A 24717-nucleotide genomic window follows, 5' to 3' on the forward strand; every position below is an offset into this window, starting at 1 on the left:
CAGATGAGTATATTTGTTGCCTTAAAAATGAATACTGTATATACTCATGTATAAGTCTAGAAATTTTAGTCAAAAAATGGACCAGAAAAACCTGAGTCGACGTATTCATGGGTCAATGTAAGTGATGTACTTTAACTGTTAGATATAAAAAAGGAACAACTCTCTGGTGAAAGATAAGAACATAAACTGTCCTGGGAGCACCTTCCTTTAGGCCAGTGCTTCTCAATTATTTTCTGTCATGCCCCCCCCCAAGGAAGAAGAAAACCATTTTGCGCCCCCCGTCACGGAACTGGAATGTAAATAGTATCATTTGTCTATAACAATTGTTATAGTACACCTCTGCATAACAGAGCCTCACGCCCCCCTTTATGGAGCCTCATGCCCCCCCGGGGGCCCACCCCACTATTTGGAGAAGGCTGCTTTAGGCTGAGCAAAAACAGTTAATCCTGCTGGAATTTTGCAAGCTCTTTGGCATTGTTTTTCTTTGCTTCATCCTTTAGATCCTTTGTTACATGCCTCTAAGTTTTACCCTTGAGTTATCCATGGGTCATATCAAAATCCATCATTTTGGCCCCAAATCTGCCTTTGACTTATACATGAGGTTGACTTATAGTCAAGTATATACGGTATATAAAAATAAAACCATATATTTTCAGGATCTCATTGTGAACCAAATCCTACATATTTTCTGAGTTCTTCCAGAATTATAACCTTGAGTATAATCCTGCATCTGGATACATTCCCAAATCAGGGGAGGAGAAATTTTGGCCCTCCAGATGTTTTGGACTTTGGCTCCCAAAAGTTTCAGTCACTATACTACAGGACAGTGGGAAATGTATTCCAAAATACATTGCAAGCCAGAAGTTCCCCAGCTCTACTGAAGTCTTGCATGTATAACTACAAGATTTGCAGAGTGATTATTTTAATCAGTGCTGATATTATTTATTCATCTTGTGTGATCCTGTACATCTTCAACAGCAGAACTCAAAATTTAGGATTCCCCAAGACTCAGACTTGCTTAGCTTTAAAAAGGTTGGCCCATTTTATGTTTTCAGAATGTATTCTGGGATCATATCAACAAGCCAACAAGGCAGAAATAATAATAATAATAATAATAATAATAATAATAATAATAATAATTATTATTATTATTATTATTATTATTATTATGCTTTATTTATATAGTGCTGTAGATATGCACAGCACTGTACATACAAACCATAAAATAGATAACAGTAAGATGATCTACAAAAAGGTTTAAGAGAAACCAAGGTGTGCTAATAATGCATGCTCCCATTTTGGGGGAAAAAATCTTGTGTGTGTAGAAGGATAGTTGCAAAAATACAAACAGATACACAAATATGTATACTGTCAAACCAAAGTAAGGTGAAAAGAGAAAAACTGGAAACAAGAGGAAAAAACAGTAGCTGAGGGTCACATATTAAGTGCAAAAAAAGATTAAAGGAGGAGAGCCATTCTGAATTTTTAAACAGACTTTCTGCTGTCATGTAGCAATAGCACCTATACACAGGTGTGAAAACATTAAAAACACAATTTGTTTAATGCTAACTGAGATGTCTCCAATACCACATACGGCTAGGCAGAAAAGACAGTAAAATTTTAATATATATTTTGGTGGTTAAAAATCCTCCTTGTTTATTATTATTTTGATGAGCATCTTACAAAAATGTTTGTTTATTTATATCACTTACTCGTGCCTTTGCTCCCTGCTGAAATCACTTGCCTGCAGTGACATCATCATGTTGCTAAATCTAGGAAACAGCCACGCATGCAGCCATGTAAATGCTGACTGTATTTCAGAAATCCTTACTTTCTGTGTAGCCTCCTGTACAGAAATGTTTGCCTGGAAAATGCTCTGCAGGCATTAACTGACTTGGAACTGCACAGATGTTCAGACATTATTCTCACCATGCTTGACGATGGTACAAATAAGAGCATCCCTCCTGTGTCCACATGGAATGATGTCTAAATTGATGCCATGTGGGAAGTTTTCATTTTCTAAAAAGACACATTTCTTATTTATTTCTTATTCTTTCTGTCATGAAACCTCTAAGTCAACAAACTTATAAAAGCAAACAGTAAAATCCAACAGGATATCAAAGATAACGTTTTTAAAATAAATAAAATATGACATGTAGATTTAGCTACATGATGATGTCAAAAGAGACCATGGTAAAAAAAAAAACCACAATCCATTACTGTTCTAAAGCACCATCACTGATTTAAAAAACAATCTAAAGGACAGCAGAATCAGTTGTACAGGTGGCTTCAGAGAGAGTGTTTTGAAAATATAGTGCCACTGTGCAAATAAGAAGTCTATTTCTGACCACAGACCTGACCTCTGAAGATAGAGGCATCTGGAGCAAGGTTTATAAACCGTTTGGATTCCCAGTGATTGGGCGGTATATAAATAAAACCTATTATTATTAACATCAAGGAGTAAACACAAGATCCTGCCTGATGAGCAGCAAGAGCCCCACAAAACAATGGTCCTATGGGGCAAAGCCAATCCTTGACTCTGGCTAGGTGTGACCAGTGGCTCCATTACTGCTGGGCAACAATTCTACTCTTGCTTTTAATATCGTCCATCACAGGCCCACCAGATCTAGGCACTGTATCTATGTTGGGGGGGGGGGGAATTCACCACCTGGACAGGTCCTCTAACACCCAAATCCCCAGATGACCTCTGATGCATGCCTTCCCAACTAAATAACCTTCTCCAGGCAAAGCATGTTGCTCTGTTATGAAACTATGGCAATACAAGAGGGGTGGGGATTATGTGACTCTCCAGATGTTGTTGCTACTGGACCATTGCCTGGAGAACTGACCCACAAGAACACAGTAGTTGGTGATCTCTCCATGAGAAAACTAGAGCCATGGTTGCAGTCAACATTATAGAAACGTTAGGTACAGACAAACGAAATTCATAAGCAGTATCTGACTTCCACATCAACCCTAGAAAAAGTTTTTGAATAATATCTCACACATTTTTTACCCAAATTCTCAAATCAACAATCTGAGCTGTCATTCAGAGAACACCATTTAGACTCTCAGATTGTGTCACAGCCATTTGTAAGCATCGAAACAGCCATCATCTCCCATAACCATTACTAGAGGCTCTCAAAACCTAAGCAAGCTTGTTTCAGATCTTAGCAAAGGCTGCTGCTCCAATGTGTGTATTCCCTATAAATCAAATCCAGCTAAATCATGCTACTTTTGCAATGATGCAAAAGCAGTTCCACTCACAATAACGGGGAGAGAAAAACCTGAACAGTCCCCCCCCCCATTACCAATAGGAAAACAGTATGCAACAGAAATTTCATTTTGGATTAATGCATCCAACATACTTCGTTTTGATACAAGTATTTTTATATATTCAGCAATTGCATACACAGAACTTTCAGTAAACAATGTGATGGTTCCTCCTATTTTCAAGACCTCTTGCTTTGTAAGTTCTTCTTTCTGTAAAGCTTATCGCACACAGCTAAAAAGTCTGATTAGTCAAAGAGCATGTTATGAATCCTGTCATCTCTGACCTTTGCATTTCCAGGATGACCTTTTTTTTGGAATGCCATTAGTTCAGAACTAGTGCATAAATGAAATAGGCTGAGTAAAATAACAGATACTGGCATTACAATACCTAAAGATCCACAAGAGCACTGAAAGCTTAGCTCTGGATATAGTGATCTTTTGAATAGATGACTATTTTAAGTCTTTATTTTATGTCTAGCTTGCATCAGTTCCTCATGAATTCTGCTAATGGAGTCTAAAAATCTATTATTTATTGCAACACCATCTCTTATAGACTGTTAGCAGAGAGCTCCCTTGTGTTTACAATATTACTGCATCTAAAACCTCTGAAGCACAGCAGAGATGCAAGACTGTATTTAGATTGCAAATGCAATTTTTCTTTGTCATAAATATTTTTTTCCGTTACAGTCCACTAAAAAGTAAAAATTAAAAAACCCTATGCCTGGCTTCTTCTAATATTTTTCATTCATTACATTGCAATCTCAAGCAACAAATGGGAAAATATTAGCCACTTCAATAACGTACCTCCATGTTGTATTTTTCCACTGTCCTCTGCAAGGGATCAACAACTTGCCAGCAAATCAAGATGCAAAGATCTATCAGCAGCATCCCTCCAACTATCACCATCAATTTCTGGTCTTTAATGATCTAAGGAGAAAAAGAGAGAGAGTATAGGAGGGCATTCTCATTTAACTCTGAGAGTGCTATGAAGCTTTTCTTAAGTGCCATAAATATACAACACTTCTAAGAAGGCTTTTTAATTATGCATAGAAAGGATCTCCATAATACTGGAAGACTAGAAAAAGTTATCTCATAAGCTACATTTATGTTGCTTCCTATTTGACAACTGAACAGACCATAATCTTCATAATTTTAACATATTCTGCAGCAATATACAAAAAGCCATCAAGTTGGTTTTATGCTCATATTTATGAAGAAAGATATCCTTTACAGATTCTGCCAGAAATTATAACTAAGATAACAATTTAACTTCATTCCAAAATCTTATTTAAATTTATGGAGTGCAATAACTTAGATGTAGAAGATTTCATTTGATGTTATCTAAATCTCGTCTCCATGCACTAAAACAGGACCATCAATGTTAAAAGCAAAATTTTCTTTAGTGCATGCAAGGTAGGGAGAAAAACTCTCTTGTGTGCTACATTCGTATGATGACGTACATTGTTTACCCTCTTTCTTAAGAATATTTAGACAAGTGGCAGACTGCCAGAGTTTGGGATTTCCATTGGTTCCTTACAGTTCCCTGCAGGCTACACCCCCACGATTTTTACCCCCAAAATACTTGGAGGCCTCAAAAGTGAACTCCCAAATGGCCAATAGTGCCCTTCAAAACCTTTATCGGGAGTGAGAGGCGACAGGTAAGAGACGTTCGCAGCTGGAGGACCTCGCCGAGGAAGCTCCGCCCCCTGGGTTCTGGAGAGGGACAGGTGAAGATTGAAGAGGAAACACCATGAAGGACATGGAGATAAAGAGACTGCTTTCTGCCAATGTTACCTGCATATTTTCAATTATTGTCACAACTGTTGTTCCTTCTCTGTTTTTGGAGAACTTCTCCATCTTGAGTACACACTTGACATGGTTGTGCATCTGTTCAGCAACTGTTGGGACCGTAAATATAATTTTGTATATTATTCTTAATCCAAATCCATCTACTAGAAGAAGTTCTCTTGCTCACAAGGTGGCAAGGTTTATAAGATGTTGTGTGTACTTTTTCATGTCTTGCGTCCTGTTCCATGGAATCATTGTTCTTTATGGAGCACCATTACTAGAGTCAGTCTTGGAGACCTTTTTATTTGCTGTTCTTCTTTCTACCTTTACTGCTTTGCATTGCTTGTGTTTGCTGGGACCAAATATTCACATATGGCTCAAAGTGTTCAGTAAAAATGGGGCTATGTCCATCTGGGATAACAACTTGCAGATTACCACAATGTGCAGTGTGGTGGGTGCATGGCTTGGAGCATTTCCTATTCCACTGGATTGGGATAGACCATGGCAGGTGTGGCCCATCTCCTGCTCGCTTGGAGCCACTTTTGGCTATGCATCTGGTCTTCTTATTGCACCCTTGTGGATATACTGGAACAGGAAGCAGCTTACATACAAAAGCAGATAACTGGAGCAGAGGGAAGGTGTCTTTGTTGTTGTGCTGACTCTGTAAATACTGTGCAGAGACTGTGGCCAAAAAGCAGAGGCCTATCCAAACATCTTCAAATATCGTTGGGCTGGCGTTCCTCCTCTTGAAACATGGCTTGCATGCTGTGGCAACATGAAGAGACATCTGTCGCTTGCCCTAAATTATGTTACCCCTGAGAGATTGTACTTTCCTTCCAGTCTGAATAAAGTATTCATAATTAAAAAAAAAACCTTTATCGGGAGTGATTGGCCATTTTGCAGAAACTGGAGACTTTTCAGAGTTTAACCCACCTTTTGAAGGCTTTTGTGGAAGTGAGCATTCAATCACTTCCTGTTTTGAATAAAAGCTCCATACAAGGAATGAGCAATATGCTGGAGCTCTAATTTACTTTTCAGGTTGTTGAAAGTACTCAATTTACTTTTCAAGTTGTTTCAAGAAGTATGCCAAAAAAAAAGTAACTTTAGCCTGAAGAGCCTTAGACACCCTCCTATACCACAATGCATAGAGATCTTGTGACTGGTTAGGCTTGGCCTAATCAATACCTACTGATTTCATCAGGATCTAAGTGCAACTATCCTACAGCAAAGCTGTATACAAGGAATAATAATCAGTTTCAACAGGATATCCTCCCAATTATTTATAGAACTGCAGTATCTGTCTGGATCCAATCCATCACATCCTACTCAATAATAAAATCCTCAGACACCTCTAAGAGCATTATGATATAAAACAAAGTAACTTTATTCTACTTGCTGGTCCAGAAACTAAAAAAAAAAAAAAATCCAGACAAAGCTAATTATTATCATCATTATGATGATGATAATACTATAATTTTAAGCAATAAGTGCCTATTATTCTCATTTTGAAGCAAGCAACAATGCTGGGGAAAATGAAATGTAACTTGCCATATGTTGGTTCATTTTCAGCAGATGGCCTTTTAATCGTGCACTTGGTGGTGTTCATTTTATTTAGCATGGCGATGTTGACTTCTATAAAATGAGATCTCCTCCTCATATATTTATATTAGTAAATCAGAAAAGAAAAAAAAAACCAAAGGGCATCTAATCTTATCCTTAGTAAGAGACTGGTTTCAGTGTATGCTAGCAAATCTTCTAGGATTGTAATCTTAACTTCCATTTTATTGAAATCATTTGCTTTTATCTATGAGCAGAAAATTAAGAAAAAGGTTGCAAGTTAAATTAGTATTGATGGGTAAAATATTTCTGTAATGTGAATTTAACATATTACTTTCAGAACAGCCTTTTGGTGTCTGTTGTGTCCATTTGTTCTGTTAGGTCCTGGCCCATGCTTCTTGGTGGCTGTTCCTACCCTCTGGAACTCCCTTCCTCTGGAGGCTAGTCTGGCCCTCTTCCTGCTGGCATTTTGCCAGCAAATAATGGGGCTCATGACTATGGTGCAGCGTGGCGCATGGGCCACGGGTGCATGCGCTATTACCCCTTCCAGGGCACACCAAGGCTTCTTCTGGCGCAGCTTTCAGCTGCATATGATATGGGCACACTGTAGTTCTTTAGTGGAAAAATGCAGACATCGTGGAAACATGAGAACAAAATGTGTATATTATTAGAAATATGCACAAAAGCACAAGACATTAGGCAAAATGCTTGCAAAAATGCATACATTGTGAAAAAATCAATACAATGTTGCACAAATGAATGCATATACCAGAAAACGAGTCAACGTGTGTGTGGGGGGGGGGGGGGGGAATGAACTGAAACTAAGGTTAGGGAAAAGAGAAACCACATGAAACAAAATCTGACAGGTTTACCCATCCCTACTCAAGCATGACAGTACTCAAATCTACAACCCAGAGACAGGGAATTAGGAACACACTGTGAACATACATGTTCTCTCCAATCCAGGAGTGTATAGTTATTTCCCATTCTTTCCATAGTTTGCTATGATTAGGGAGCCCATTTGTTGTTACATCCAATCAGATTAAACTAAGATTGCCCCCAACCACTGATTATAGACACACCTGAAGTCAAGTTGTCAAATCCTGGTTTGGAGGCACACCTATCTAGTGCACAACTATAGGCACGGCTATCTAGTTCATTTGTTTAAAAGATATGTTAACCCAGCCTATACACCACATGGATAACAAACATGTTTGAATAAAGTTTTTATCAGTCACTCTCAGCAGGTGTAGGTTTGTTCCACATGTAACTCTGCAACTCTAGAACAAATCAGCAGACTCTCCCAGCCTGCAATGTATGTTTATACCAGAGAGGCAATGCCTCTTGCCCTATCCTATCATACACGCTGCTGGTACTGCCTCAGTAGTGGCAGTGAGCTAGAGACAACCCCATAATGAACCTTCTCAGGACAAATAAGACAGAGAACAGTTGACTGAGGAGGAATAAGGACTGCTCTTTCCTTTTAGTTCTCCTGCAGGCAGGTGGCTTGATAGATAATGCTGATTTGAAAAGAACAGCAAGCTAGAGTTAGAGCTAATCATGAAAGACAGAAGACCTGCCATACATTCCCAGTCAACAAAGTAAGGTTTACAGTTCACATTGGGACCAAAATAGAGACTCTTCTTGGTTAGATGAGGATAGAAGTGATAAGAAGGGGATACAGGTGCTAGTTATCTGGCTGGAGGATGGTACCAGAATCCACTGACCCAGGAGGCCACACTTCAGTGATCACGTCTATGTTTTCTTCTTCTCAATGTCCTTGCTTTTATTTCTATTGTGAGTTTAATTATATGTTTTCATTTTTATATGATACAAATTTTAAAGCAGTACATCTGTTTTTAACCTCTGTAAGAGTCCTGGACTTTAACCTTGAGTCTTGAACTGGGAAAAGGCAGGATATAAACAAACAATCTCCTCCTCCTCTGTGGATCCTAAGAATTTCAGTAGGGTACATTTTTACCTCACATTGTGCATCATTCTTCTAGACCAGGGGTTCCCAATCTGTGCTCTGAGGAGCCCTTAGGGCTCTGCATGCACTTCCCAGGTGCTCCACGGCCGCTCCAGGAAAATGAAATAAATAAATATTGAATGAAATTAAAGAATAAGAATATATTCTTATATATATATTCCTAAACACCATTAACCTGTAAGGCACAGGGTAGACCTCTTAGGGGCTCCACCATAGAAATAAGGTCTCTGCAAGTCAAAAAGGTTGGGAACCCCAGCTCTAAACTCAGAAAATCTTCTAATGCAATCTTGTAAAGCCTTGTCCTGTAATTAGTCATATAAATATTATGTGGATCTCCTTCTAGCATTACATTTAGCTTCTCACTGCAACAAACTTTCTGCAGGTCGTGCAGCAACCACCTTAAGATCACAAAAGGTACAGTGCTAAAAAGCATTTTTGTGACAGCCTTAGGCAGTGCAAGAGCAGAAAAGATATGCATTTTCATCAAATATAGGTCCAGAGTTCTCTAAACATGCAGAATACATTCAGTAAAGTTTCTTGAAGAATACATTTCTTTCTTGAAGAATACATTTTGTGGTTCCTCAGTCAGAGTAGCCAGTAACTATGAACCAATAGGTCTAGGTTCACATTATATTTATTCTTGTCAACACTTGTAACATTTTCCATACTTACTTCTGCAGAACATCCAAACAAAATCTACTTCTTATATCTTAATAGGTTTTAAGACATTCTAAGACTAATATTTCCAGAACTGTAAAAAGTCCGTAGGTAGAGAATGGAGAAGTAGGTCACAAGAGAGCTGCAAAAAGCTTCAGTTGCTAGGATCCTGGGAGTTATAGTCTGATTTTGGTAAACAAGCAATATCTGGGTGGTTTCTCCAGCCCCCATTCTCTTTTTCACTGAGCACTGAGGGGGAACCCTGCAGACATAGCTGGTGAAGAAACTGTTTTTGCCCTACCATTACATGCCAAGCAAGAGAATGGAGATGAAGGTAAACTTTGGGATGCCCTAATTAAACTGAATGACATTGTTTTGGGGACATACAAAGTATATAATCACACAGCATGCAACTGATAGAATTCATTGCTCCACAATGTAATGATGCCCCTTAGTCTAGATTCCACTCTAAAAAGGATTAGAGAAATTAGAGAAATGCATGGAGAATAAATACTGTTAAGCATGATAGCTAAACTAAACCTCCATGCTCCAAGGTGGGACACTTATTAACATCAGGTGCTGGAAGCAAACAATAGAGGACTGATGTTCAGTTTCATGTGTGACTTATCAGTTTCCTAGAAATGTCCAACTGACCACTCACCACTTTCGAAAGTAGATCTTGGTCCAATCCAGCAGGGCGTTTCTATACCCTTAAGTGACATGAATGAGGAAAGTTGGAATCTTTAATATCCCTTTGCCCTACATTCACCTCCACGTTTACACACCAAACTGATAGAAGCTTGGTACAAAAGGGCAGAGAAACCTTAGAAAGGGAGTCAAGTATCTAAAAGAATAAAAGACTAAAATGGAAAATGTAGTAGTACAGTAAAGTTTCCTCCCAGTGAAATAGGTATGCTGCATCATTTTTTGTCTTTAACTATGCTAATATGTTGTTGTTTTAGCTTTGTTATGCTTAAATGTGTTGAATTTTTTTTAAAAAAAATTGCAAACTGTTTAGTGAAACTTCCAGTGCTAAAAAGTGGGCTAAAACATTTAAACAAGCAATAAAAGATACAAGTAACCCCTAGAAATTTCAACTGCTTGGAGAAGTCAAGGAACTATACAACAGTATCTTTGTTTGAGTTAACATCTAGATTGTGCCTGCACTAGATGAACTATGTCTCTCAGGATCATAGAATCAGAGTTGGAAGAGACCACAAGGGCCATCCAGTCCAACCCTCTAATCAAAGCGTCCCCGACAGATGGCCATCCCACCTCTGTTTAAAGACCTCCAAGGAGGGCGACTCCACCACACTCCAAGGGTGTGTGTTCCACTGTCAGGAAGTTCCTCCTAATGTTTAGGAGGAATCTCTTTTCCTGTAGCTTGCATCCATTGTTCCGGGTCCTCTTCTCGGGTGCAGCAGAAAACAAGCTTGCTCCATCCTCAATATAACACCCATTCAAATACTTAAACAGGGCTATCATATCACCTCTTAACCGTTTCTTCTCCAAGCTAAACATACCCAGCTCCCTAAGTCTTTTCTCATAGGGCATGATTTCTAGACCCTTCACCTTTTTTATCACCCTCCTTTGGACACGCTCCAGCTTCTCAATGTATGGATGGATGTAGTAGTAGCATATTACTTCCTTTTGTCATATGCCCTATGATGCAGATTGTAAAGTAATAGGAAGGAGTCCTTGCCAACAGCGCATTCACTTTCTATTCTACAGTTTGTTGAACTTTGCCAGATTAGCATTGCAACACTAAATAAATACTCTGTTGTAAGACAAAGAAAATTCCTCTGATCTGGCAGGAAATCCTTGTGTCACTATCACAATATATGCTTAATCCAGGAAATATGTGAACCATCTGCAAATGGCAAACAGAGAGCAGGAAATGCTCCCATTTCTGAGACTTCCACTTCCTTGTATTTTTTTTCTCATCACCTCAGCATATTCCATCACCAGTACCTACCAGAGATGAATGTCCAGCCCTTCAGCCTGTGACTTGGCAAGGGCAATACCACCCTCCTTTTGATAAAATGCCAAATGTTCTCAATGCCATGCCTGACAACAGAAGTAGTGCCAACCAGTGAAATGAAAGGACACAAAGGCTTTTGGCAGTCCATACATCAGGGTTTCTCTTTGACTAGATTGACAGCTTAGATGGCAAAAATGAGGACAATGGCAACATGCCCAGGACAAAACTACACAACATCAGTCACACATCACACCCACATTGGCAGAACATATTATTTAACATCCAGAATCTATCAGAACTGCACATCCCATCCAAACTCAATGCTTCTATATTACAATGCTGTCCATCATAGCCAGCTTCACCCTATCAACCTGAAGAGAGGAAAGCAAACACATAATGTTTCATGGATGCCACCCCCCAAATGTCTTTAATTAGAGTAATATCTACTAGGTCATGGCTGAAGCAACAGATTCCCCTCCCCCCAAATGCACAAATCGAAACTCTGACAGGAGTCTATGTTCACATATAACAATACAACAGAAGTGTAGAGGGTTCTGGTTTAATGCTCATGAGCAGTGTGGTGCACCTTCCACACCCACTTGGTTCCACCATCAAGTGGAACACTCACAAAGTAATACAAACTCACTGGTACATACTGGTTTAATTGCTCCTCTGACATGACAGAATTGAAAACTAAGGTTCATGCTTACTCCCTGATTCCTGACTTTTGCAGGAGCAATAAACCAGCACCTCTAGCTTAGACATAACACCAAACTTTCAATTTCTGGTTCATTTAGCTGTCTCAGGCTGCATGCACAGCATGCTGCTCCTGAATAGTAAATCAGAATTCTTTATAGTTTTGGCTTTGATGTGTGCTGAAACAGCCTACTGTCTAAGCAGCTTTTGTAAAGATGGGTGTCGTAACCAGCAAGATGGAGAAAACTTCTTCTTCTAACTAATATCCAGTACTACCTTGCTATCTTCAAGAAATTGAAGGGTGAGTGATGGCAGGGGGGCAGATATGTATTAATAGGATTTGGTTTTAAGACTTACCTTTTTCTTCATTTTTACATTTTTGAAAATTGCATGGACTCTCCACGTTTTTGCAAACATTGCCCCAAATGCAGTTGTGTAGCCCACTGTAAGTATCCATGTCCGGACCTGAAGCCAATAAAAGACACAGTTTGGGTACATGAGTTAAGCTAAAGAATGAAACTAACTTTTCTTCAGAGGCTCAAAAGGTTACTGATTTGGAAAACTTCCAGACTCCCCCAACCAGCAAGGCCAATGGTCATTGTTAGCTGCAGGATTCTGGCAACTATAATCCCCAAAAGTATTTTTTTTTTAGCTTCTTTTGTTACTTATATGCTTATATCAAGCAAATTTATGTTTTTAACCACCAGACACACAAACCCGAAATATGAGTTAAATCAGCTCTTTCTTTGAGTAAAGTCCAAGATTTCATAAATATATGCATCTCAACCAGACATGAACTAAATAGCTATAAACCCAAATGGGAAATAGTGGATGTGCACATGTGTTTTTATAGAAAACTGGCTGGCAATTCAGCAAAGCACTCTGAATTCCATGCATATGAAAATAACTGAAGGACAAAATTAAACTCTTCACTTCTATTTATTTCAGTAGGATTTGTAAATGAAAAGCCTTTAAGAAGATGATATAAAATGTAGGAAAGGAATGATCCTATAAAAGAAGATATGCACCTTAGAAAAGGAAGGGCAGAAATTGGAAGAATGAAAAATTGTCTGCTTTTTGTCCCAGCAATTTTAGATGTGGGACAGAGTGTTCAGCTGGCAATGTTGATGATGCAGTTAAAAAAAAATCCTGCATCATTAGCATTTATGCTGCAGTTTTTGTGCTCCATTTTTCACCAGGCACATTACCACAGGCAACCCTATTGTTCTAAGAAGAAAAACAAGGCATCAGACAAACATTAGCGATAAACATTAAGAGTTGAACATAAACATCATCTTAATTGGGTTAATAAAAGCAAATTCTTGAATCCTGAGGAGGGGAATAAATTTACACAGCTCAAAACACAGACACAGATCTTTTCAGCTCAGATGATGTATTTTTCACTCTAGCCTTTAAAATCACATCATTTTTCTTCTCTTTCAATTTGACCCAACCTCCTGTAATTACAACATAGAATAAAATAGTCTGCTGAACTGAAAAGTACAGCCACTAGTATCTTGACTGAAAGAGGCCAAATTTTGTTTCTCTCCTTTGTGTTTGAAATGACTGTAGCAATCAGGAAATCAATCCAGTACAAAACAATTTTTAAAAATGAAGAAACTGGGAAGTCTAATGATAGAGATAAAATTTAACCTTACAAACTTTCTATGTGTAGTTATTTATTCAAATGTAGTTCCACTGTATTCCCAGGTGAGTTGTTGTGCACAGAATGGCAAATGCTACTCTATATGTACATCTTCCATCTGCATTATGATGCCTAGTTTTTAATCTCTTATTTTGTATACTGAATATGGAATCCAAAATTCCTAAATACAAAATTCCAACCCATTATTATTTAAATTAAAGAAAACAAAGAACAGGGATGAACATTAGCAGTATATTGGCCATTCCAAAACATAGCAAAGACAAGGCAATGAATGATTTGGTAAATTTCACTGCATGAATTTCTTATTATGAAGTCCACTGATAGGACACGGAAGTGGACCAATGTGGTTTTTAATGCAAACAGAACTGGATTTCTCCATCTGGGGCCACTGGTTGTTAATTACAATGAACTGCATGTACTTAAAGGCAAACTGAGGCCTGTTACAGACTGCCAAAATAAAGCTGCTTCGGGTCTCTTTGGAGATATCCTATTTAAATGATGCATGGGTCCTAAGAGTCCGGAGGTCGCGCCAAAGCCACACTCCATTCCTAAGCACTGGAGTGCAGCTTTGGTGCAGCTTCCGGATTCTTAGGACCCGTGCATCATTTAAACAGCATACCTCCAAAGAGACCTGAAGCAGCTTTATTTCGGCAGTCTGTAACAGGCCTTCAGCTTCTGTTATTCTAGGCAAAGAGTTGATTCTGGAATCTTCTCATATAGTTTTATATTTACCAATAATTTTCTTACCCTGAGGATGTAATCTTGCATCCGTTAATTCTGCAATGAGATTCAGCCACTTAAACTTGTTAAAACACTGGATTTGAGGTTCTGCATGTGGATTCTTGTCATTCATTGCCATGTTTTTGACACAAATTAAAAAACCCATGTTTCAATCCAGAAATGCTGAAGCTTTTTTCTTGTTTCTTATTCATCCCATTTCCTTTACCCAGCTGCTGTAACCAGTGGTATAGTGGTGAATTTTGAAGTGCTGGATCTCACCAACTGATATTCATACCATCTTTTTACACAAGGCTGCTGGCACAGCTCACTCCATTTCCAGACATCTCCCTCTCTCGCTTTACCTCACGCCCTTGCAATGTTCTCCCTTGCTTCTTGCATTCTACCACTCACACTGCTCACTTTGCTTCCCAGCTATTCCTCTCTTACTTTACCTCATTCCTTCTTGATGCCTTTATTTTGCTTTTTACACTGTAACATTGGCACTACTCACTGTATCTCCCTGCTGTTCACTCCCTTTACCCTCCTCATGCGTCCACATAGCTGTTCTCCCTTGCTTATACTACTCTGATGCTTACTCTTCCTTTCCTGGTACTCCTTCTCTCATCTCACTTTGCATCTTTTCTATCTGCACCTTTCATGCTTCTTGCACCCCACTGTTTCTACCATCCCACCAGGCATTCTTGCCTCCCCTGTATCTGAAAGTCAAGGTGGGTTTATTTCCCATAGAACAATTTCACAAAACTTTTCCTGCCTTTATTTACATTTTTTAAAAATAAAGGCTTGGTCCAAGAAGGCACTGGGTGGCATGACTAGAAGTTGCGTAAAACCTGACCAAAACCTGCCACCCATACCATATAGGTATGGCAACCCTACCTATAACAAGTCCTCTGTATAGACTCCAAAACTGCTGGGAGCTTAGTTGATCTAACACAATTTCTAGCAGTTTTCATCCCTCCCAGCTAAAGCCATCACCAAACACTTTGCACTACAACAAGGATAGTTTACAACAATGTATAATTGCTGGGAACCAGTGTTCCTTCTAATTACTATGTGGATTCAAAACTGAACTCAGAGGGAACAGGGAAATCAAAGAGGGATGGCAGATGATGGCATAGGTCCTGCTAATCAAAGTGTCCTGGGGTTTTGATCCTCTTAGCCTTGGCTCCTCTATACCACTGATCATTGTTTGTTTGTTTGTTTGTCACTTTTCTTCCATAAAGGGAATTAAGGTGGCTCAGAAATAAAATGACAATGGAGGTAATTTGCAGCCACAAGCAGTGTGTTCATACAATGGTGTGTGTGAATGGGGGGGGGGCGGCAGTGGGTAAAAATAATCAAGCTGGGGGGGCCTTGACACCATGTGGTGCTGACTGCTTATTGATGTTTGGCCCGCCTTGGAGGCAGGCTATGTGGACAGCAGGAATTCCAGCCAAATTGGGGAAACCCAGGAATGGGCCAGTTTTTCCTCTCTCTGTGCTCACCTCCATCTTACATCAAAGCCCAGGGGTTGCTTTCTCTGATTCTGAAACATCCTGCCCATCAGAAGCATTTGAAAAGGAGGAGCCAGGTGAGGAGGGGAAGAGAAGGCGCACCCAGTTAAATGTTTCACAAAGAAGAAGGAGCTTGTTCCATAGACAGCAATCTTCATTCAGTTAAGGATTTGGATTAGTAAAGGCCGCAGTGAGTCAGTGTGGTGTAAACAGGGTAAATTTGTACAAAATACTGCACACTGGATCTGGATTATTTTGTTGATGTGGATTCAGTCTGTGAAATACAGTGGATCCTGTGACAGAGCATTCTAGCAGTATAGTTCAGGGAAGGCCACCAGAGCTCTCTAGCAGAGCATTCTAAGTACTTCACCAAACCAAAAATCCCAAGAGGCTATAAAATGAAGCCTACAGTTACAATGTCATAAAATTACAACAACTGTACAGTGCAGATACACTCCATGAAATGTGACACAAGTTTATTGAAAAATAAATCCCATAGAATTTATTGTGATTTATGTATGGGTAGGATGGTAAAGAACTGCAACCATAGTGTTGCACAAAACAGGTACAGTTGGCCATCCATATTCACGGATTCTGCATCCACCAATTCAACTGTTGCCAGCTTAAAAATACTTTAAACATTTTAAAAAAGAAGCAAACCTTGATTTTGCCATTTTATATATGGGACTCCATTTTTCTATCCCATTGTATATAATGGGACTTGGGCAATCACAGACTTTGGTCCTGAAACCAAACCTCAGCAGATACTAAGGGCCCACTGCAGAAGGAACAAAGTAAACAGGATTGCCATAAGGACTGCTACCATATTAGCTATAAAGACTACTTTTAATGAAAAGAACAACAACAGGATGAAATGTTTGAAGTCTTAACCAACTTTATTTCACAAAAAGATGCACACCAAATGCAATCTATAGTATGTGTGTGAATGTCGGAGTGGAATCCTCATTGAAGTGCCAAATTAAAAGTTAAGGTTAAAAAAAAAAAGCTTAAAGGCAAAATCTGCCAGGAGAATGCAGATTGGCAATTCTTGACCTCAGTAGCTAATACGCATATAAAATAGTCAAAATTCCAACATCCATTAATTCACTGGACATCACATTTAAAGTTCATGGCTGATTAAATAAAAATCAGTTTAAAAGTACAGGATTTCTAATTTCTCATCCCCTCCCACGGTTTTAAGTATACTTACCACCTTTTAACATTTCCATTTTCTCCTGATTGTTAGGTAGGTGTCCTCTTTTAAATCTGTAAAGCTCTCTGTTCCCTTTGCAATCTGATGTCACACTGTATAGTTAAGGCCACTGAGGGCATTAATTGCTCTATTTTGGCATTTGGATACTTACCATTTCTTGGCACTTCAACTGTGCTAACCTTTTAACTCTGCACATAATAGGTTTCTTTCACATACTTTTCAAAGACTCTAATGGCACATAGGTACACCGAAGTCATGGATTCCTCAGTGATATATGCCAGCAAAGTAAGATGTGACCAAAAATTCTGAACGTTCAGGCAGTCTTTTCATGTCTCATCCTTTCTGTTATCACTTATGGTTTCCTTCCTCTATTCTCATCTTGACCACCTTCATTGTTCTTGAGTATGTATGGCTTATGATCTGTTATGGTCTTCCAGGAAATTCTTTTTATATTTATCATTTACAAGCATTCCTGAAGCACATCTACAGCCATGTCAACCCTTCCAATTAAACGATCTCAAACATTCAGTTCCTGTGGTAATGTCCTAGGTCCCCCAGGGGACGGTGGGTGCAGAGAGATAAACCATGCCTTCCAACCACCAAGTTTTACTGTCCACTTTTGCTTCTATTAATGCTATACCTAGTATGCTATTTCAGAATTTACAGTTGTGCTAATATCATTACCATCATATTATTTTTTAAATTGGGTGTGTGGGTTCTGAACAGTGCAATAGACAGGTTCAAATAAGTGCTACGGTAACTTTTGCATTATCAAAGGAAGACCAAACAGTGCTTCTTTGTCTAGGCATGCTTTGGAATAAAGTAAGATCTTATGTACTGGACACAATCTAATTAGTTTGCAAAACATTTCATGTGGCTCCCTCTTAAGCTACCAAAGATGAACTCTGTGAAAATCAAAAGCTAGCTTGCTGCTTTGTTAATTTACATTGTCTTAAATAAAAGTATGACTAGAATTTCCAGCTGCCCGCTCTCTCTTTTTAGGTTGGTCTGCAGCAGGCGTGGGGAAAGTGCAGGCAGCACATGACCCCCAATTTTTGAGGCTCATAAGAACTTCCAATTTTCAAGTCATCTGTCTCTGGAGGGGGACAATTTTGCCATGCTCTTGCCTCCCAGAGTGTTTTAGGATGTGAAGAGGCTTTTTAAAACTAGCAAGTAAACCCAGGCCCAGTCTGTACAGACCAAATAAAATGTCCTCCTCCTTCACCCCAGTCCTCTTGGTAAGGAATCTAGATGACACATGGCTACAATCCCACTTCTTTTTGAGCCAGCAAAAAGCTGGATCAGGGCTGCAGCATGTGGTTGCCGCAGTCCCAATCTGGCTTTCTAAGGGGAGGCTTGAAGCTGCCCCTTCAGGGCCATCTGTTTGGGCCCTAAATCTATGAAAGCTCATGCTGCCAACTTCTTTATTTCAGTTAGTCTCAAAGGTGCTAGAACAGTGGTTCCCAAACTGTGGGTCGGGACCCCTTTGGGGGTCGAACGACCCTTTCACAGGGGTCACCTAAGATCATCGGAAAACACATATTTGCACGTAGCAATGAAAATAATTGTATGGTTGGGGGTTGCCACAACATGAGGAACTGTATTAAAGGGTCACGGCATTAGAAAGGTTGGGAACCACTGTGCTAGAAGATCTCTCTACACATTCTAGAGACTAACACGGCTATATCTTTGAATTCCACAATATGAACAGATATGCGAATGGACTGAAATAAGGTACACTCCTGCAGCATAGACATGGTTTCTTGAAGAAAGACTTCCCTCTTTCAAGAGCACATTGCAATTCAAAATTATTATAAAGCTGATCTGTCTCTGAAACCCAATACAAGTGATCCACATTTCTTCAAATTAAATTTACTGTTTCACACATCAAAAGCCCAAATAGCTTCAGATAAAAGTACAGAAAACCAGAGCACAATACAGGGAATGACTCCTGTTAATGCAAATCATAAAAATCTGTCTCTGTTAAAATGTTTCATAGGTACTTACAGTACAAAGGGTCTCAAATGTTTTGTCGGAGACAAAAGATCCATCAAGGCCAAAAAGGAATATAGATGCATAGGAGAGCATCCCTCCAAGAATAATGAGGTTGTTCATGTAAGGACTGGACATCTTTATTAACCTGGGAGGAGAAGATAGTCATAATGAACAGCAATAACAACAATAATAAAAGTAGTAACTCCAAATGAGATAGCAGCTCTTTCACAAGTCAAGCACCAGTAGGGGAGAAGTGCTGAAAGGGCCTGAAAAGAAGTACTTTGGAACTCAAGGCAAGTCACACTAAACATACAGAATACTGTTGTCTATGGAATCATATAAAACCAAAGGGCTACAATTAAATGAGAGAACTGGCATGCGACTTCACTGTTAAAATTATTTTAGCCAGAACACCTGAAAGAACAGCATTTTTTTAAAAAAAATATTCTTTTTCTACAGTGTTCAAAGTGGAAGCCATATTAGTCTATTTTAGTGTATAAAAGGCATAAAGGAATCCAATAGCACCTTTAAGGCTAACAAGGAATGTCTGAGCCTGCTTTAATTTAAGATCTTTAGAAGAGGACTTTCTTTCCACCCAACCACCAATCCCAGGCCCATTTGGTGAGGACCCTGGAGACACTGCTATAGTGGCTGCCCCTAGGCTGTGAAATTACTTTCCACAGGAGGTTAGGTTGGCCCCCTCTCTGCTCTCCTTTTGCCAGCAAGCAAAGATCTTATTATTCAGATAAGCATTTAATGACTAATTGGTTGGAGGGAGATTTTTTTAATGGGATGTGTGTGTTGTATTTTTAACTTTGTTGTTATGTTTCTAAATGATATTACACTTTTTAAAATTTAATGGTGTTTTACTATAATCGATTTAACTGTGTTTTCACTTCAAATAAAATATTTCAATATCATTTAAAAAAACCAAGAAGAAAGTTCTAGCATAAGCTTTCATGGACACCATCCACACATCTAATGGAGTGGATCCACAAAAATAAATGCTAGAAATGCTTTCCATTTGGATTCAAAGTTGTTACAGGTTTCTTTTGTACCTTTCTATCTACACAAGAGAGCAAGGCAGGGTTTTCCTGAGAATCCCACAAGAATGGCAGCTCAACATAAAAAGGCCTATTAAATTCATATTGGCGTACACATTTATCTAAGGCGGGGAGGGTAACTGTGGCCTTCCAAAAGCTTTTAGATGTCCAACTTCCATCAGCCTTAGCCAACAAATCTGAAGGTCAGAGATGATAAATGTTGTAATCCTACAACACCTAGAAGGCCAGAGGTCCCCCCACCTACTCGCTTATTATCCAAGTAGTTCAACCCCATTCTAGCTGTCTGGTAAAAGAAAACTAGAAGAGCAAAAACAGGATTGGGAAAAGAATACATGAATATACATGCCTAGCCAGGTATATCAATGACCTGAAATGATGTTTCTGCTACTTAAAATATATATATACTTTTTAAAAAACCCTCAAAGCAGTTGATATCTCAAGATTTTAAGTATGGCCACTAGGAGAAAAATGACTGAAACAAGGAAAGAACTGCTGGGTAAACACAGCAACACCTGTACTGATCCACACTCACAAAAAGTATAGGGATACAAAATGAGAGTTCATTGTGTGTGTGTGCGCACGCACACCTTCAAGTCAGTTTATGATGACCCCATAAATTTCTTGGACAAGGAATACTCTTAAGTTCTTTCCTCTGAATTATATAGCACTTGGTATTCTTTGGCAGTCTCCCATCCAAGTACTAACCAGGACTGACCTTGCTTAGCTCACAAGATCAGACAGGATCTGGCACCATTATGGGAGGGGGCTTGACTGTCTCTATATGGCCTATAAGTGATGGGTGTGCCATTTCAGCACAACAACACTTGCAAATGGCTCTGTAAGGAAATATCCTAAGACCGAAACATCTTCAGGCAGGATCAGAGAAGCAGCTTTCTGTGCAAATTGTAGAAATATGCAAATCTATGTGCTTGCTTTATAAATAAGTTTAGATGAGCATTATTATGGCTAAATGTCTTTGATCTCTGTACTAAAGCAACTCCTTACATTACACAGTGGTTTAATTAGCTGGGGATTATGCTAATAATACACAGTGGAAAACACTAATTTTGATCTAACAGAATAAAAGGATTTAATAAAACGTTCCAACACAAAGATATTATACAGTAACATCAATTAAGCAGAATATTATTTTAAAAAATATTAGGTATGATCCAGCCACAGTTAAGCACCTTCAAGACACTGGTTTCAATAGGAACAACTAAATATGTGTCTAATTCTTCTTAGAGAGCCAGCTTTGTGTAGTGGTTTTCGCATTGGACTGTGACTCTGGAGACCAGGGTTTGACTCAGCCATGTAAGTCCACTGGGTGACCCTGGGCAAGTCACACTCTCTCAGCTTCAGAGGATGGCATTGGCAAACCCCCTCTGAAGAAACTTGCCAAGAAAACCCCATGACAGGTTCACCTTAGGGTCACCATAAGTCAGAAATGACTTGAATGTGCACAACAACAACAACTAATTCTTCTGCTAAAAGTAACATGCAGACCATTTCCATACATGTTTACCTACAAATAAGTCCCTCTAAGTGGAGCAAGAGTAGACCCCCTTTTCCTAACGAGATAGATACTTCTATAAACCTAGGGGGGATTCCTTTTGACTGGCTCATGCCCACTGCCTTTATAGATCACTACTACATGGTCCCTTTGGTGCTAATCACACTAATTCATGGGAAGAGAGTAGTGAGTGGGAACAGGCAAAATGAAGCCGGTGGCAAGGAAGTAAGGCAAACTTCAACCCTCAGACAAATTTCATGTCCTATTAGGGCTGCATCTGCACTGAAGATTTAATGCAGTTTGACACTGCTTTAACTGACATGGTCAATGCTATGGAATTATGGATTTGTTGTTTTGTGAGACCTTTAACTTTCTCTGATGGTGCTGGTCCTGCCCGAAAAAGGTGCCCCATCCTGATCTAAAGTTTATCACTTGACTTACTTCTGATTTCTGTTTTTGATGTTAAAGAACAAAAACGCACTAGCCATGATCATTCCCAGGATAGTGAGTGCTGAAAGAATACTGTAGAGAGGAAGAGAGATCTTGCGAAGTTGTGGCTGGACAATTGTTCTGTCCTTTGGCGGTTCTATTCCTAAAGTGTCAGAAAGAAAAGAATATAAATGCAGTATCCTTGTGAGAAATAAACCAACCAAAAATGCATTTACAGCCACATTACTCCTTTACATTTATTTTTATTGTCAAAATTTTTGTCTTTCACAGGCATAAGTTACAAGGAGCCAGTCTATACTGGACCAAGACTAAGGGTACCTCAGTACTTTGACTACTGCCTAGCTCACTCACAGAAAAAGTGTAGCCCCAATAATGTTTTTGATAGTATCAAGAGCCCTCTCCTCCTCAAATTTTTGGCTCATGTTTTGGTCCCCTTTAGGCTATTTAAGGCTCAGAAGAGACTTTTTAAAGAAAACCAGGAATGAAACCTGGGGAGGGCTCTTGTACCTTTAACAGTTGTGCAGAGCAGAGAACTTCAGCAGGTGTTACTTGTCATGCAACCAGAAAACAAGCAGCACATGAGGAAATTCCTTCTTCTACACAACTATTGAAGGTACAGGAGTTTTCACTCTTGCAGTCATAACCCTGCCTTTCCTTGATGGCCAATCTTTCCCTGAAATCCTTTATGTAAAATGAGTTTAATAAAGCAGTATAAATAATAGCAGCACAGCTTTGGTTGTATTCTATTTATATACAGGAAAAGCCTATCTATGAGCATCTTGCGATGCCAGTGACTAAACTTGGAAATGTATTTCTACATATTTTGAATAGCCTAAGCACATGTATACAGTACATTTCATTCTTTATCCATTTAGAGATGGACAAGTGCCAAGGCTCATAGATATCTCCTTCGGTAAAAGGCATAATTTAAATAGTTATTGTATTTATTCAAATAAAACCGTACACTATATCACCTCATTTACTGAACAGCAGTAGAGTGTCATTTCCTGACAATAGGGCCAGACTGTGAAATGCCATATTTCAACACTAGATATGCTATTCTTTATTGAATAGACACAACAGTTCCTTCTCATAGTGCTGTGCTGAAATGGTTGAAGAAGCTTGTAGACATCCAAACTCTAGATAGTATGCAATTGTCAGAAACACTGGACTACTGATCATTGGTCTGGTATCAGTCACATCAATAAAAACAAAAACACCGCGACTACAGGTATTTACTCAGATCTACAAAATGGTGAGGACTGTCTGCATGGAGAAAATCAGCATTGCTGTTTCGCAGTAGTGAGGTGACAGGTAGAGATGCTGGAGGGCAATGCATCTTTGCTTGGGGTAGAAGCACGGCCTTACCCCTGGAGCCCTTTCACACTACACAGTTATAGTGCTGTATCCCACTTTAACTGCCATGGCAACAGTCCCTGGAATCCTGGGGTTTGTAGTTTGGTCAAAGGCACTATAAGAGCTTTCTCACTGAGAATTCTAAGAGCCCCTCCCTAAACTGCAAATCCCAGGATGCTATAGGATGGAAGCAAGGCAGTTAAAGTAGAAAACAGAACTAACATTGTATAGTGAGAAAGTACTTGACTGGTGTTCTCAAAATGTTACCCAAGGGAAAGAGAGATTGTATTTAATTCACACACTCCAGCCTCCTCTTCTTTACTATGGAAGAGTCTCTATTTCTTGATCTTTTCTGAGTCCTTGTCCCTGTTTTCTTCTTGCCTTTGTGAAAGAACTACCATTTGAAAACAATGTTAAATTGAGATGCAAGAATCACCATTCTTTGAGTTTCTGTCTCCTCCCTAGAGTGACATTTCTGAATGAGCAGTAGAACTGTATGAAAACAAATGGATGGAAACTGAAGCTGTGGTTTTATGCATACTTGACAGGAAACCAATTCACCTCTGAGTAAATACACTTTAGGATTGCACTACAATACATTAGTTGTACCCTGAACCAAGAACCATCACAAACAAGTAAGTGTGCATGCGTGAGTGTGTGTGTATGAGGGGGGGGGATAGTTGTTACCTGCCTGATGGCTGAGGGAAATCAGTTTCCTAAGTCCACTTGCGGAGAGACTATGATAGACTTTGGATTATACATGGGTGGTTGCCACTATGGGGTTACCTGCTGGATCTGTGAGCTGGGTATAACCCTGGTTGCTTACATTCCCAAGGTTTCTTAAGAAGACTCCTGCACTACATCAGACAGGCACACAGACACTATTCCCTGCAAATTAGATCTGCTCCCATGCCAAAAGTGCCAGATTTTCAACAAAAATCAATTGTTTGTAATGTATTACACAACATACCCCCTCAAGTGCAACCAAACATAATCCAAAAATAAGGAAAGGAGGATGGGAAGGAGCCCAGGAGATGTCTGAGACACACACATCCCTTCAACACACAGGAGCGCTCCAGGAAGCTGGGTTTTACACCAAGAGCAGACTGGAGTGAAGCTTCCAAACCAAGGTGGGTTCTGTCACTCTCAACCAGATGGCCTTCCCACTCTTTCCCAGAACCTGCAAAAATGCACAGGCTCCTGGGAAGGGAACAGCTGATGCACGTGGGGAAATGGTCCCCCATTGCTGCTTGCTTCCACTACAAAAATGCAAATATGCAATTGTAG

General features: G+C 39.4%; 2 protein-coding genes across 2 annotated transcripts in view; one reads left to right on the top strand and one right to left on the bottom strand.

Annotated features, from left to right (window-relative positions):
- The window catches only part of GABBR2 (gamma-aminobutyric acid type B receptor subunit 2), a 356015-nt gene that overhangs the window by 114444 nt on the left and 216854 nt on the right, over positions 1–24717 (bottom strand). The window contains 4 exon segments of the mRNA XM_042464922.1: positions 4078–4200; positions 12300–12407; positions 19060–19192; positions 22066–22216. Of these exon segments, the coding sequence (XP_042320856.1) occupies positions 4078–4200; positions 12300–12407; positions 19060–19192; positions 22066–22216 (515 nt within the window).
- LOC121929391 (phosphatidylinositol-glycan biosynthesis class F protein-like) lies at positions 4924–5923 on the top strand. The gene has a single exon (XM_042464923.1). The coding sequence runs from the start codon at positions 5024–5026 to the stop codon at positions 5681–5683; it is 660 nt and encodes a 219-aa protein (XP_042320857.1). The 5' UTR covers positions 4924–5023; the 3' UTR covers positions 5684–5923.

Source organism: Sceloporus undulatus, chromosome 4, assembly GCF_019175285.1.
Source record: "Sceloporus undulatus isolate JIND9_A2432 ecotype Alabama chromosome 4, SceUnd_v1.1, whole genome shotgun sequence".
NCBI lineage: Eukaryota > Metazoa > Chordata > Lepidosauria > Squamata > Phrynosomatidae > Sceloporus > Sceloporus undulatus.

Bases quoted from the DNA above. Each gene is read 5' to 3' on its own strand.
- LOC121929391 (XM_042464923.1), top strand. From the start codon at position 5,024: ATGAAGGACATGGAGATAAAGAGACTGCTTTCTGCCAATGTTACCTGC.